At 44.4% G+C, this 15,816-nt stretch overlaps 1 protein-coding gene across 7 annotated transcripts in view; it reads left to right on the forward strand.

Annotated features, from left to right (window-relative positions):
• The window catches only part of YPEL2 (yippee like 2), a 108,915-nt gene that overhangs the window by 17,493 nt on the left and 75,606 nt on the right, over positions 1-15,816 (forward strand). For all 7 annotated transcript variants that reach the window (XM_049637805.1, XM_049637804.1, XM_049637803.1 and 4 more), the window contains one exon: positions 8,388-8,701. In XM_049637805.1, the coding sequence (XP_049493762.1) occupies positions 8,585-8,701 (117 nt within the window). In that variant the 5' untranslated portion in view covers positions 8,388-8,584. The remainder of the gene's footprint in view (positions 1-8,387; positions 8,702-15,816) is intronic.

Raw genomic sequence — 15,816 nt, forward strand, 5'->3', positions numbered from 1 at the left:
TGCCAGAAAGCTCTGTAACTCTTCCATTCCTCTGGAGAGTCTACATCACTGGATCCAGCCAGACCATCAGAAAGCCATGCTCTTGGGCTGCCCTGATTTGACCCCCATGTAGAATCCCTTTTACTGAATTGCCCTTTGGTGTTTGTTTTGCTGTGCATTTTCATGGAGGGACCTCTAAGAAATAGTCTTGCAAGAGTTTCATGGTGGGAACTATTGCTGTATGCTGAGGATCTTGTCCACTGTGTTCACTGCTCATCATCTCTACAACCACCCACAGGAGAAAGCTCTCAGAAAATAGCCTGAACAACCAAAATGCTTTTATTTTGTAGGAAATGTCAACCTTATAAGTACTGATATTTTTCTTCTGCCTTGCTTACTCGGGAGCTCAAAGCCAAATTTGCAATTGAAATTTAGTAAATATTTAGCAACGTTAACAGCATGCATTTCTCTGTCTTAACTCTCCTTGTGTTCTTATATTCCTCCTACCCTAATTTTTTTTTAACTTAAAAAAATTTTTTTAATGTTTATTTAGTTTTGAGAGACAGAGACGGAGCACGAGCCAGGGAGGAGCAGAGAGAGAGGGAGACACAGAATCCGAAGCAGGCTCCAGGCTCTGAGCTATCAGCACAGAGCCCAATGTGGGGCTTGAACTTGCGAACCATGAGATCATGACCTGAGCTGAGGTCAGACGCTTAACCCACTGAGCCACCCAGGTGCCCCAGTAATTTCTTAATCTATGTTAAAAGTATATGCTTTTGTAAGTTACCTTTAATCCTTTTTGGAGATGTGAGTTGTGTAAGAAAAAGAAGGAAGCCATTGATGAACATTAGCCAAGTGTCCTTGGTAATGAATCTTCAGACAGATTGTTTGGGCTTTTTATATTATTATCTAAATTGTAGAAACAAGTAATATCTGATCTCTTCATAGCTAGTAACAGCTACCTCTATCTAGTGTCTAGTGAATTACATGCAAGTTTCAGGATGTTCAAGGGGAACTACCTTTTTCCTATGCAGATGTTCTAACAGATGTAAGCCTCATGTGGCGACCTCCCCAGGTAGATAGAGTGCTGAACTAAGGGCCTTGTGGTAATACAATGCTTCGCTAACAGATGTTGCAAAGACACCATCCAACAGCCATTTCTGAGTGGACTCTGCACGACTGGTATGTTCTGTGACCTCGCTGAAATCAAGGTCTTAGCAGAATAAAGGATGGTGGATGGATTCTGTGCTCTGGGGCAGGATTCATCTGGCAGAGACATCATTACAATATGGAATCAGGACTTTAAGAGACAAAGGAATCCTAGAGATCATGTAGGATTACAAGGACAGATAATCCTTGTGAAATCAAGCCTCAGCCCTATGTCCAGGGTAGAGATGAATGGTTAACTTTGTTTATGAGAGTGGTTCTGGGTGCCTGGGTGACTCAGTCCCTTAAGCGTCTGACTCTTGATTTCAGCTCACGTCATGATCTACTGGTTTGTGAGATTCAGCCCCACTTTGGACTCTGCACTGGCAGTGTGGAGCCTGCTTGGGATTCTCTCCCTCCCTCTCTCTTCTGTGTCTCTCCCCACCTCTCCCCTGCTCTCTCTCTCTCCCAAAATAAAAAAGTAAACTTTCAAATTCCAAAAAAAAGGAAAGAAAGAAAGAAAGAAAAAAAAGAAATAAAGAATGGTTCCTTGAAGATCCAAGCTGGCTTTTATTATCATCTGAATGAATTTGAAGTGCTGCCTGGGTCCAGTTCTACACAGTGGGTAACTAGGAATGATGACATTGATTTTCCTGTGTGCCTTGCTCATCAGCTCCATGGTAGTTGTAATAGGGGTATTTCAGTAAAGTTTTCACTAGTGGCCCCATTGTGGGGTTAGTTGAATCAGGGTGGGCTACAGAGGTAACTTTTCCACAGCACTAAGTGACAGAATGGTCTGTTTGGAATGATATAGCAATAATGTTAGATCCCCAGCTAAGCCACAAAAATCTACTTAAAGCAGTGTACCTTTAAGTGGATTAATTTAGGCCCTAACCCTGTAACCACTTTGAGTCAATGTGGGAGATAGGAACACTGCCCATTTGGGTCTTGTGAATAGAAACAGTTCCCGTGCTTTTTCTCCCTTGCTGGTAAGGATGATTACAGCTAATTAGGGTTATTGAATGCTAACTCATCCAGGTGCTATGCTTGAATGCTTCACTTGCAATATCTCATTTGATTCTTTTGTCTCCTCCACAAGGTAGGCGCTGTTGTTCTTCCCTTTCAGGCAACTTGCCCAGTGGTGATGCAGCTGGTGAGAAAACCCGAGACTAGACCCAACCAAGTCTGTTGCCCTCTAGATCCTGTAATCCCTCACCAGTGGACTAACACCACCAGCCACTTCTCTTATTTGATGATCCAGGAAAACTGGGTCTCTCTACTCCCGGGTCTGGGTTCAGGACCTTCCTCCTGGGATAGAGGCCTTCCACAGCCATTATCTCTTTTTCCTCCTTCCCAGTTCCAGAAATGGCTCACCTGGTCCTTTTCCACTGCCACCTCTATTAAGGGTTTCTCTCTCAATATATGTGTAATTTAACCTAGCCCCCACAAAGGCAAAGAATGGAGTTGGATGCCAATGACAGGCCTTTGATTAATGCCCAGGACTTAGAACATCTTCTGTAGCCAAGGACCATAGTTCTGAGCATCTCAGCACAGGATCTAAGTGGGGGCTGTCAGAGGAGAGTAGTATTTCATGGGCCCTGGGGACCCAGAGTATCTTTGCCTCCTACCTCATTACTTTGAGGGGGAAAGGAGGGACCTCAATCATGTCTGCTATCCACACAGGGGTGGACTGGTCTAGTCAGCAGCCCAATGGGAAGCGGAGGGAGTTCAGTTCAATAATGGCTGCTACTGGGGCGCCTGGGTGGCTCAGTCGGTTAAGCGTCCGACTTCGGCTCAGGTCACGATCTCGCGGTCCCTGAGTTCGAGCCCCGCGTCGGGCTCTGGGCTGATGGCTCAGAGCCTGGAGCCTGCTTCGGATTCTGTGTCTCCCTCTCTCTCTGCCCCTCCCCCGTTCATGCTCTGTCTCTCTCTGTCTCAAAAATAAATAAAAAACATTAAAAAAAATTAAAAAAAATAATGGCTGCTACTCTGTGCTCTCTGCTGCTGAGTCCAGGGAGCACAAAAATGTGGTCCTTGTCCTTGGAACTTACCTCTGATGGAGGATACAGAGGTAGAAAAGGATAATTTTGGTTCCTTAAGACGGAGGTGAGCACAGAGGAAGAACCAATAAGCCCCATGTTGGGGGTGGCACTTGAGTGGAGTCTTTTTTTTTTTTTTTTTTTTAAGAGCATGAGCAGGGGAGGGAGGGTGCAGAGAGGGAGGGAGGGAGAGAGAGAGGGAGAGAGAGAGAGAGAGAGAGAGAGAGAGAGAGAGAATCCCAAGCAGGCTCCACACCCAGTGGGAACCCCAACACAGGGCTCAATCCCAAGACCCTGGGATCACAATCTGAGTCAAAATCAAGAGTTGGATGCTCAACTGACTAAGCCACCCAGGAGCCCCTTAGCTGAATCTTAATGGACAAGTTAAAGGGCCTAGTAAGAAGAGGTGGGAAGAATGTGTCAGGCTGAGGGAATGGCATCAACAAAACTGTGGAAGGGTGAAATGCAAGTATGGTGTATTAGAGGGAACTAAGAGTTTGATAGCCAAATCTGAGCACTTAGGAGAGTCCCTGACACATGGTAGACCCTTAAATGTTAGTTTAAAAAATGGGAGTATAGAGTATGAGGTGTGGTAGAGATGAATCTGAAGCAGTTTGTGGGTGTCAATGGTAGATGGTTATCAGTGGTAGTACACACTAGGAATTTATTGTGTACTTACAGGTGCACAAGCTGAGTATTAGTTAATCTTCACAGAGTCTTATGAAGCTGATATTATTATTCCTGTTTTCTAATGAGGATGGTAGCATGGTTCAGAGAGGTTAAGTAAATTTCCCCAAGGTCACACAGCCTGTAAAGGTTAAAACAGATTTAAAAACCCTGAGTATGGTTCTAGAACCCATCTTAACTACTGTTCTGTGTTGCTTTTCTTTTTCTTTTTTTTTTTTTTAACTTTTAAAAATTTTTATAAAATGTTTATTTTTGAGAGTGTGAGCAGGGGAGGGGCAGAAAGAGAGAGAGAGGGACAGAAGGTATGAAGCAGGTTCTGCACTGACAGCAGAGTGCCCAATGTGGGGCTTGAACCCACAAATGCACGAACCATGAGATCATGACCTGAGCCAAAGTTAGACACTGGATGCTTAACCAACTGAGCCATCCAGGCACCCCCTCTATTGCCTTTCTGAAGGCCTTGGGAGTGACAAAACGGTCAAATCTGCTTTTTAAATAGGTAACAATGGCTGCAATACAGAGGATGGATTTGAAAGGGAAAAGAGGCTCAGGGGCCTGCTAGGGCTGTATAAATCAGAGATGTGTTCTTGGCAGTCCTTTAGGGCGTGTAGGAGCATGGCCACCGAAGAACCCACCTCTTCGAAGGACCTCAGTAGCAATTAGGGAAGCACTTCTATGGCTCCTCCAGTGTCATCCATCACCTCCTTGTTGCCTTGAAAAGTCTAGGTTTGGAGAAATGTCACCCCAAAAGTGCCATCTCCTGTGCTGCCCAAGGACAAGTGAGAGGGTCCTAATGGAAGTGGCGATATAATCCTCAAGCCTCTTTTTTCTTTCTTTCTTTCTTTCTTTCTTTCTTTCTTTCTTTCTTTCTTTCTTTGTAGCAGCATCTTTTTCTAATTGACCACTAAAAATAATAGCTATAATTTGGTATAATTGTATGCCAACACTGTGTTCTGACATGTCATTTGCTGCTCATGACCCTGTGTATGTTGGTATTTGAGTTGGGGAAGCTGAGGGTCCAGTGGTTGAATAAATTGCTAAAGGTCATTGAGCTAGAGAGGAGAAGGAATGGTTTGTGATTCCACAGCCCACTTCTTTTCCAGGCAGTCTTTGCCTACCCTCCACCAAAGTACCCCACAAAAACAACAGACTGGTGCTGTCCTGTGGCTGGAGGTGTTACTTCCCCTAGTGAGTTCCACCTTCTCAGTTTGTGTGGTCCCTTGTCTCCCACCTCATTCATCGAGTTCTTTCATGGCTTCCCTGGAGAATTTGTCCCTTCTGCCTCTCCATCCTGGGGACATTCAGAAATTTTTCTTCTGAGTTCCAGCCGCGGTTGTGGCTCCTGGTGGAAAAGGCCTGTCAGGTGGGACAGCCAGGTTTGCTGTGTGCTCCCTGTGCATTTGGCTCTCAAAGTGCAGTATCTGGGGTCTTTGTTTTTAATCATAATAGTTCACATCTTTTCTTTCCATGCTGATCAGCAGGAGCCAGCTGGGGCTGGTAGCAAATCTTCCTTTAATTTCCATTGTGATGGATTATTGTTTCACTTAAAATGGTGTTTAATTTGTACATGTGCCCTGAGGCTTTTAAATATCGAGCTCATTTGATTATTGTTGGAAATCAATTTGGACTCCAGTATGTTCAACGAGTTGGACTCGTGAAGCCCCATGGAGCTTATGGCCCCATTACAGGTACCAAAGTCCAACAATCAAAATGTGGTGAGTTCTGCAGCCTCATACCCTAGTTTCTTCCCTTAAAGAAAAAAAAAAATCCATCTATTTTACCTTCCTTCCTAAGAATTGACTCAAAGACACAGCTTTTAAAATTTTCACTTAAGAGGGAAGAAGACAGTAATAGATGATTACTTTTTGGACCTAGCTGTCATCCTTTTTTTTTTTTTTTTTTCTGTGACAGCCTACTGTTTCTCTTTTTAGACACAAGGACCCTCTCTTGATTCTGCTTCAGCTTGCTTTCTACTTACCCCCTCTCATTACTTCCAGCTTGCCCTGTAGTGCTTGGACAAGATGCATATTTCAGCAAGCCACTTTTTCTTTCCTTGCTTTTCCTTTAGATGCCTGTGAATTCCTATGAAAAGAGGGAGAGGAGCAGAATGAACAGCAAAGTCTCATGCCTGCTGTTTAGGCTCCCCAGGGTTTCTCTAGTACCAAGCAGCCTGAGATATTGCTTATGGGGTCAATTTTTCTTTTGTCTTTTTAAGTTCAGAACTATGGTATGCAGTGAATGTGTGTGCATGGGTATGTGTTTGTATGTGACATGTTCACATTGAGTACAGACTATAAATGGTTATTCCTCAGAAGGAGCTTTGAACAAGTTTTGGAATTCAGATTTGAAGCTGAGCATAACCAGAAATCCCTGTGTACAAACTTTTTTTTTTTTCCTTCCCCTCTCGTTTCCTACAGAAGAGAAGTGAGAGAAGAAATAATTCTACTCTGGGGAAATGCATAATTTAGAAGCTGTCTGCATGTATAAGAAAACAGACTCTGTGGCTGCTCTATAAACCCAGACTGGCAGCCAGGGCTCGTTGTTTCCTTTTCTTCCTTCAGTGTTTGTATAAGACTGATGGGACCCACGCTCCTAGTGCTCCCCACTGGGCAGCTAAGGCTGTGGACTTCAGAAGCTGGCCTGGGGCAAGCCTTGAGCTCATTTCCCTGCTTGCCTTTCCTATTTTCTACCCTGACCTACCACCCCTTTCTTTCCTGGAGATAACTGCCCTTCCTGCGAGTGAAACAGAGATATTGGAAAGTTCAAGGGTATTTCAGGAAACCTAGGCAGGGTACTTGTCTCTTTCTACCACCCTGTAACACCTCAACACCCAACACCATTGGTCTACCATGGGTTTTTGTTTTGACCAGACTCACCTTATCTGCTATCAAAAGATGTCCATGGTGAGAAGGAGGGGCTCTGGGTCCAAGGGGTCATGTATCTTCCTTCCTCATCTCCTCTTATGGCCAGGCCTAACTCTGAGGTAAAGCTAGGGAAACTAATTCTCACTTCCAAATTCTTCCAGGTATTTCTGTACTGTTCAGTTTACCCTGATTTCACATCTTTAAAAATAGTGGTGGGGAGACCAAGCAGGGAAAACACTATACCTGGGCCCCTGTAAGTCTGAATCCCTTCAGTAGTTGGACACCTCATGTGTAATTGGTCATCCTGAATGTGGAGCCACTGTTGTCCTTCAGCCTAATGCTGGCCCATGCTGTTGGCCATTCAGGAAGATATACAGAGTCCTAGAGGTATAGTGAGGGTATAGTGGCTCTCAGTGACTGCTGTGGTGGGAAAGATATCAGGGAGGAGGGCAGCATCCCTTTGGAAGATTTGGTTAGTGAGGTTTAGGGGAAAAAGAGGACTATGATTTGCAACGTTCTCTAAACATCCAGATGGATCCCAGACACAACCCAGAAGATCTGATTTTATTTGTCTTCCTCCCCCGGCTCTCTAAATAATTTTATCTTCAAAGCATGATGCAGGCATTAATTAACACTGTGGCTCTCCTGGGAGGTAGGCAAGTGGGAACACCACCCCTGTTAGTGAAGCCCAAGGAATAGGCAGGTTCAGAAGCTTTAGGTGGGGGAGCCAGAGAAGCAGGGTATGTATTGAGGTTTTGCCCTCAGACCTTTACTTGGACATAGCCTGGAAGCCACCCACTTTCTCAGTGTCCTTGGTTCCTAGTAGAATAAAATTGCTGAGGCAATGGCGGAAGAGATGTTTGGCACTGTGGGATGACTAATGGGAACTTTGAGGGTTGAGGAGAGATTCTGGTAAAATTCACTGTCATTGTGAATTTTAGATGCAGGAGTCTGATTGTGCCATTTGTTTCATTCATTTCCTTGCTTGCTTTTCAAACAAACAAACAAACAAACAAACAAACAAAGTACTAAGCATCTGTTTCTGGGCAAGGTATGGCAAAAGAGCTTGCTAACCATAAGGGACCCTGCTGGTTGGGAACTTGATCCTTTGTATCCCATGCTTGATCCATAAAGCAAAGGGTGGGATGGAGCATGGTGGTTTCTGCTGGTAGTGGTTTCAAGTGTTGGAAGACTCCAGGTATCTGGAAATGGATGAGACATAAATCTGTGACTGTTGATGTAGTGACTTTGTAGAGGCTGAACTTTGCCTTTTCCTTTAGCCATATATCTTGGTTGGCTCAGAAGAGGAGGCCCTTAGGAGTCTTCTCCCTGGGGCTACAGGTGGCGCATCCTTAAGCCTGGCCTCTTATAGGGTCCCCTAAGAATGGTGATCATGCCCATTTCTGAATGTTGGTGGAGGGTAGGTGGGGTGGCTGTTGAGTACCCTGAGTTGATACTGAACCTCCAACTCTAGAAAAGCAGCGACACTGGGATCTCCAGTAGTTTCTTTCTCATTCATTGGGCATCTTGGCAATGATGACAAGAGACAGAGAAGGGGTCATTTTTTCCTATAAATGTTGCCCTCTCTCTTGGGTGGCAGTTGGACTCTACTTGCTTTGCACGAAGCCCTGTTCCATCAGTTAATGATATTCCCCTTATCTTGGCACTGCAGGCTGCTGAGAACCAGCCCTAGACCTCTGCTTGAGGGTCCTTTCTCTGAAGACATCACCAGTGTGTGGAGCGTGCCCCACACCCACCCCCTGCTAAACCACGGCCTTTACCTGTGTCTTCCGGTGTTTCCCGTGCGACCCGTCCTGTGGGAGTGCCTCGTGGGCCACTCCAGAGTTCACTCCACGCTCCACGGCGCCAATGGTGAAGATGACAAGATCCAAGACTTTCCAGGCATATTTGCCTTCCTGCCACCGGACCTACAGCTGCATTCACTGCAGAGCCCACTTGGCCAATCATGATGAACTCATTTCCAAGGTACATGTTCCCTGCAGGCCTTGCTTGCCCACCCCGGGTGTGGGGGGCATTTCTGGCTCATAAGGTTGCACAGGTTTATAAACTCTCCCAAAGAGCCTGGGATATTTGTGGGGTTTTTTGTTTTGTTTTGTTTTTTGTTTTTACAGGTTCCCTTCCTGGCTATCTCACTCAACTGAGAAATAACTCTGAGTTGGAGGGAGAGTGTACTAGTTTAGAATGTAATTTTGGAAATTAAATGTCATCCCTGTTGGTGGCTGGGGAAGTTGGTGGCTCACAGGCCAGAGGGGAGAGGGGCTGAAGAATGATTGGAGCCTTTCGCTAGGCTGGCTTAACTCAGGTTGGCAGATGAATGCCGTGTAGAGGGCTGCATGCCTGGAAAGTGAGCTCTAAGAAAGTTGGTAGGGGCAGGATATCTCAGAGGATATCTCACTTCTTAGCTGACATGAGAAAGGATATTGCCTGCTAAGCCCCCTGGGAAGGTTACAAGATGACTGAGTTACTAAAACGGGTGTCCTTTGGGGAGGACCAAAAGTGGCTTGGTAAAGAGCTGACCTTGTCCTGTGGGGATCTTTAGGGCTTCTACATGAGATAATATGGTGTGACACTTGATCAAAATTAGAAGAAATAATGGAACCTTATTTTCCTGGAAAAGCATTAGCAACTGCTTCCTAAAGTTGGGGCAAGGAGATTATTAATAAATCAATAAACATCCCAGTTGTTCAATCCAGAAACTGGCTCCTTCAGGCAACATTCTCAGGGTAGCTACCTCCCTCCTGGCCCTAAATTCCCATGAGAGGAGAAATGGGTTTTACTAGGCTGCACAAAAAGGATAAAGATCATGGGGACCTTTTCCCTCTAAAAACCATCCTTCCTCAGAACCGGGACTTTATGCCATTAAATAAAAAAACAAGCCAACCTGTAATCATACCCAGACTAAATTAAAAAAAAAAAAAGTGCTCTTGATCTGTTTACAAGAACTTCTAGAAAAGGTGGCATCACTTTTCCCTGACTCTGGCTCGATAGCCCAGCCAGAGAGAAGGCTGGGAGATGAAGGGTCAGTAGTTCTAGAACAGTCCCGTCCAGCTGGCTAATTTGACAGGAAGTGAAGGAGTCTGTTTGAACAACCATGTGTGGTTGTGGGGCTTCTCAAATCAGGACTAAGAATGGAAGTCCTCCTTCTAGGCCTATTCCAAGATCTAGGGTTACTACAGAGTTTGAATCCTGGAGCCCTCAGAGTCTTGACCTCTGGCCCGCTTTTACTTCTCTAGGTTTCTGCTAATTACTTTCCTTTATGCCATTTATGTTCCAGCCAGCCTGTAGCTCCCTTCTCTGTCAATAGACTCGTCTTGTCTCAGATTCAGCTTGAATCTTTTGGGAACCCCTCAAGTCTGGAATTTTGGATGTGGGGAGGCTGTGTCAGTGAGGAAAGAGAGGATCAGTCCTCTTGGCTTTGGAAGGGGGCCTACAAGCTTGGAGGGAAAATGTGAGCTGTCCTATTTCTGAAAATCTCCAGGGAAAAATGGAAGTCAAGACATCCTTTTAATACCACGAGAAAGTGCTATGTATCATAAGAAATTGAGGTAACAATAAAATGTATTTTAGCACCTTCTGTGTATTAAAAACTGCGACTTGACACTTTGTAAATGTTATCTCACTTAACCCTCATAAGAAGACTTTAAGGTAGGCTATAGTAATCATTTTATGGATGGAGAAGTTGAGACTCATACAGGCTGTCCAAGAATGCAAATTGGAGGCTTAAAGGAGAGAGAGCAATTACTTTGAGTGTGTTCAAGAAGGATTTCTGGAAGGGGTGGTATTTGAGCTGGGTCTTGTGAGATGTACAGAAAGGAACGTGTGGAGATGGTAGTGGCCTTCCACACTGATGTTTGGAGCCTGGTATTCAGGGCCTTGGACAATCTGGCCTTTTGAGTTTGATTTCTTGCCAGTTCGTTGCTTTATTTTCCAACCACTTGGAACTAAGCAACATCCCTGAATATGCAGATGGGGGTATTTCAGTCCTCTGTGCCTCAGCCAACAGCATCCCTTCTTCCTCACCTCTTTCCTCTCTCCCAGGAACTTTTATACATTCTCCTTCATCTGGGACCATATCTACTAGTTTGGTGTCTCTGGGTTAGAACCTGACCCATGGCAAGAGCTCAGTAAATGAACAGATAAACAGATGGGTGGATCCTGAGCCTTAGGAGAAGACCAGTGATGAGCAAAAAATGTCTTTGTTGGCCTCATGTCCTCCTTCCTGCCCCTTCTGGGGCAGAAAGGCTCATTCACAAGTCCAGGCCAAAGTCAGCACAGGCTTCAGTTTCAATGGCCACAACCGGTGCACAGATGGGGTGCATTAGAGCTTGATGATTTAAAAAGTTGGGTTAAATGCCTGGCTGTGGGGAGAGGGTGAGGGAACTGTAGCTGGCACGGCACAAAGATTCCTTTATTTCATTCCGCAGCCACCCCCAGCATTAAATAATCTATAGATTCTTATGCAGGTCCACTTAACGGAAAGATCACTGCCCCAACCCCCTCCTTGGAAAATGGGCCTTTCTTTTCATTTTGTTTCTCTCTTCCATTTAAGAAAGTTCAGGGAGAGAATGTTTCTCCTGTTCTCCCCTCTTGACATAATCTCTTATGCGGTTTCAGAATCTGCCCAGTGGGAGTTAGGAGCTGGGAAGCAGATAACTGGAGCAGCAGTGTAATTAAATGATACTTTGTACTTGTAATAGAGCCTTTCATCTGGAAGCCTGACATTCCGTTGTTTGGTTTAAAAAAAAAAAAAAAAAAGTGAGTCTGACTTCCTTATGGAGAAGTGAACACAAAGGTCCAGAGAACTAAAGCTTGGAGTATGCGGCTGGTAGAGAACTGGGAACAGAGTCAGGACTTTGGGCTCCCGTGGAAATGTGTAGTTGCAAAGTTTTGAACAATTAGGGTCTATACTGAGGTGGTGGAAAGAATCCTGCACCAGGCTTTCCACCATCCTGGCTTGCTGTAAATCCCCAGAGGCCTCATTGCCTGGAATCAACTGTCCAACCTCTGAGTCTCAGTTTCTCACTAATAATTTTTTTTTTTTTACATCTATTTATTTTTGAGAGACAGAGACAGCATGAACAGGGGAGGGGCAGAGAAAGAGGGAGACACAGAATCCGAAGTAGGCTCCAGGCTCCGAGCTGTCAGCACAGAGCCTGACGCAGGGCTCTAACCCACGAACCGTGAGATCAGGACCTGAGCCGAAGTCAGATGCTTAACCGACTGAGCCACCCAGGCGCCCCTCAGTTTCTCACTAATAAAAGGAGTGAAGTAATATTTGCTGTGTGTAATGCCCAGTAGCTAGCACTTCCTGTGTGCTTACTATGTGCCATCTCCATAACAGTCCTGGAAAGTAGATATAACCATATTTGAAGGTTCGGTGAGGAGGTTTACCTCATTGGGTTGTTACGAGGCTGGATGAGATCATGGGTGTGGGGGTGGTTGGCAGATCACAAAGCTCCTATGCAAATACATAGTGTAGTCCCTTTGCTTCTCTTGGTCCAAAGCGGGATTGGGGGTGATGGAGGGGATTGTTCTTGCCTGATACCAAGCAAATTTAGTCTAGCTAAGGTAGTTTCACTTTAGAACCTGGAGCCCAGGAGTTTGATTTAAGAGGAAAAGGCCATAGAAGAGGACGACAGTAAAGTTTGTGTGTGTCTGCACAAAGGTAACAGTATTGCTCTGTAGGATGGGGGTGGGGGTGCTCTTTGAATTGATGACAGAACTATCTAGGGAATGTGCTGAGACATCCTACATTTTCTTAGGGGGTGTTGTGGTCTAAATGCTGGAGTGTTTGCATGCAGAGGTATTTTAAGTTGGCATGAGGAATTGCTCACATTGTTGTTTCTCACTTCACGGTGCAAGCCCCATTATAAAAATATACTGTGGTTATCAAATAATAATAGTTTCAGTTGGAACAGCTAGTTGCCCCAAGCGGGAACAATCGAATGCTCATTGCAGTGGAAACTAGCTATTATGGAAGCCTGGATCTTCACAAATTTTTTTCATGTAAATTTTCTGTCTGAGATCCTTCCTTTGTTTCTCTCCTGCCAACCTATCACCATTTGATGGCATCGTGGAGCAGGATATTTGGGAATGGTGAGTTGGATTAACCTCTCACAAACTCACTTTGGGGATGATGGCTTCATTCCAAGACCCAGTTTGCTCTGGTCCTTGGAGGGAAGCTGTTGTAGGAGGCTGCAGAGTGGGTGTCCAGTGCAGGGGGAAGGTAGAAAGCTGTTTATTGCTATGTCCAATCTTCAGGTCAGATTATCTTCTGGTGGCAAATACAGAACTCCTAGAATTGCAGATCATCTAGCCCAGCCTCTCTTCATGAGGAAACAGGCTGTGGGCAACTTAGTGACTGGCCTGAGGTTCCACAGCCTCAGAACCACACATCTGTATTTCGTGCTCCCTCAGCTGTGCTCTGTGTGAAGAGCTCTGGCTCTTTTCAAGCCTCCTTGTGAGGCTGGGAGGTTTTAGGAGGCCAGTTCTTTTTGTTCCCTGTAGGGTTCCATTTGCCTTACAGCAGTAGCATTTTGGTTTTCCTTGCCTGCTTAGATGTAAGGTACAGCATTGCTTTGAGAAAAGTGGTGGGGAGGAGGGTGTTCTGAGGCCATGTATTGGTCTAGTGGCTACTGAGAGGCCCCCTCTGCCCGCCGTGGCTTCTGAACCTCTGCTTCTGAGCACTAGTGTTCAACACCAGTGATTCTCAAAAAGACTAGTACCCATAACACAGTGGCTTATAGGTAGTGGACATAGAGGGGTGCTGATGTGGAAGTCCAGAGATCTGTTCTATCCTTTCCATTCTACTCGTCAGGGATGTGTTTCTCTTCATTTACACCATCCACCAGCTTGTCTTTAATGTATAATAAATATCCTGGAAAGTTCGATGTTAAAAATAAATATAAGAATAGAATTTCTAAAAATCCACTCATTTCTTTTTCTCTAAGTGTCTTGAAAATGTTATAGTGAGGGGCACCTGGGTGGCTCAGTTGGTTAAGCATCCAACTTCGGCTCAGGTCATGATCTCGCGGTCCGTAAGTTCGAACCCCGTGTCAGGCTCTGTGCTGACAGCTCAGAGCCTGGAGCCTGTTTCAGATTCTGTGTCTCCCTCTCTCTCTGATCCTCCCTCATTCATGCTGTCTCTCCCTGTCTCAAAAATAAATAAACGTTAAAAAAAAAATTAAAAAAAAAAAAAGAAAATGTTATAGTGAGCTTTGGATTGTATTTAGTAGTGTTAATGACAGCTGTGTCACAGCAAGCAGTATAATTCATAAAGAATATATACAATACGATGTGGCTCTTGAAGATAATTCTGAGCTTTCCTAACTAGCAAAATATATGTTGAATTCCAATTTTATTAATTGAAAGGTTTTTGGTGTCCAATGGGTATGTGACAATGATTCTTAAAAAACTGTAATGCAGTAAAATTAGTATTTCTATTCTAGCAGGAGGGGAAAACTAGATTATATGTAAACCTATAGATGTCTATAGCATAAAAAGTGAAATTTTTGTTTCTGAAATAACGTGACCTATGATTGTACCAGAGTTGCCGATGGGCTTTAAGAAAAAGGATGTCAGTAACAACCATGTTGGTAGGACCCATACCATAGTGGGTACCTTTGCTTCTTTTGCAGTGTTTGTTGGTTTCCTAAACAGCATTTCTGAGGTACAGCAAAGGCAGAAGTGATAAATTATGGAAGAGTTCCAACATAAACCAATAAGCCCCGTTTAAAAACACATTCAATCAATTTAGCTTTTGCAAAACCTTATAAATCACTGACTTCTTTTTCCCAACTATCTGACCTTTGAAAGCCCTAATCTTCTGATGAAGTGATAGTTCTGGAGGAGTGCAAAAGGGCTGTCTGTTGATCACTTGGGAAGGGGTGACAGATCTTATACAGAAAACCTCCAGACAAAGGGATATGGTTAGATTACAGTGTTCCTTGGTGAAAAGAAACCATTCGAAGCATGTAAGGGGTAGTATATTATGGTATCTTTTCTCCATTGGGACAGAGAATGAATCACTTCAGCGTAGGATAAGTCATAAATTATTGCTAGGATAAATTGTATAGCATGATTGTTCGAACATAGAACCACCTTCACTGGATCTCAGAGGCCACTGGGAGGTGGGGGTGGAGGGCAGTGGGGGCTGTGCCTGTACATGCAGTTTTGTCTCATGGGCACTGTTCTGTAATTGCACATGTACTAAATATGTACTCTGTGTAGCACTCTAGTAGATATTATAATATTACCCTCAAGGATTTTATCCTCAAGGAACTTGGACTCTAGCTGGGAGATAATAGGTTCATAAGTCATCCCTTCTTGAAATTTGTATTTCACCTTATGTTTATCTTAGGGCGCTTATCACAGTGTAGCAGCACATATCTCCATTAGCTTGTGAAATGCTTGAGGAGATAATTGTGATACCATCTTTGTTTCTCCAGCACTCTGCACAGCTCCTAAAGACTGGTAGATTTTCAGTGAATACATGAACAAATGATGATTATTATTCCAAAATAGAGACAGACATAAGAGGGTCTTAATTTGGAGCTCATGGACTGGCTTCAGGGAATCTCTGAACCTGTATGTTCAATTCTATGTGCATATCTGTTTTTCAAGAGAGGGTTCCGTAGCTTTCTGCAGGCTCTCAAAAGTTGTTGATCAAAAAAACCAAAAAAAGACACCGTTAAAATCCATCTGTCTAGGAATTGAAGTTCTGGGAAGACTTGGTAGAAGTGACATTGAGGTGTGCCTTGAAGCAAGAACCTGGACATGTGGAAATGGATGGGGAGGGACCAGTAAAAAGAGCAGCATGAACAAAGAAGTGCAGGCAGGAAGCATGAGGGAGCAGCCATTCCTGTAGGTTAGATATTGAGGAGCTGTGTGAAAACAGGTCGAAGGAATTGAAGCCAGACTGTTGGGAGAATAGAAGTCCTGGCTTTATACTGCTGGCAGTTGGGTGCCACTGAAACTTTTGAGCAAGTAGTGACACAGCCAGAAAGAGCTTTGCTTTGAGATGGCAAATGTCACAGTGTGGTAGGTGAACTACTAAAGAAGAGACCAGAGATGGAGGAACC

Source organism: Panthera uncia, chromosome E1 (genome assembly GCF_023721935.1).
Source record: "Panthera uncia isolate 11264 chromosome E1, Puncia_PCG_1.0, whole genome shotgun sequence".
NCBI classification, from domain to species: Eukaryota; Metazoa; Chordata; class Mammalia; order Carnivora; family Felidae; genus Panthera; species Panthera uncia.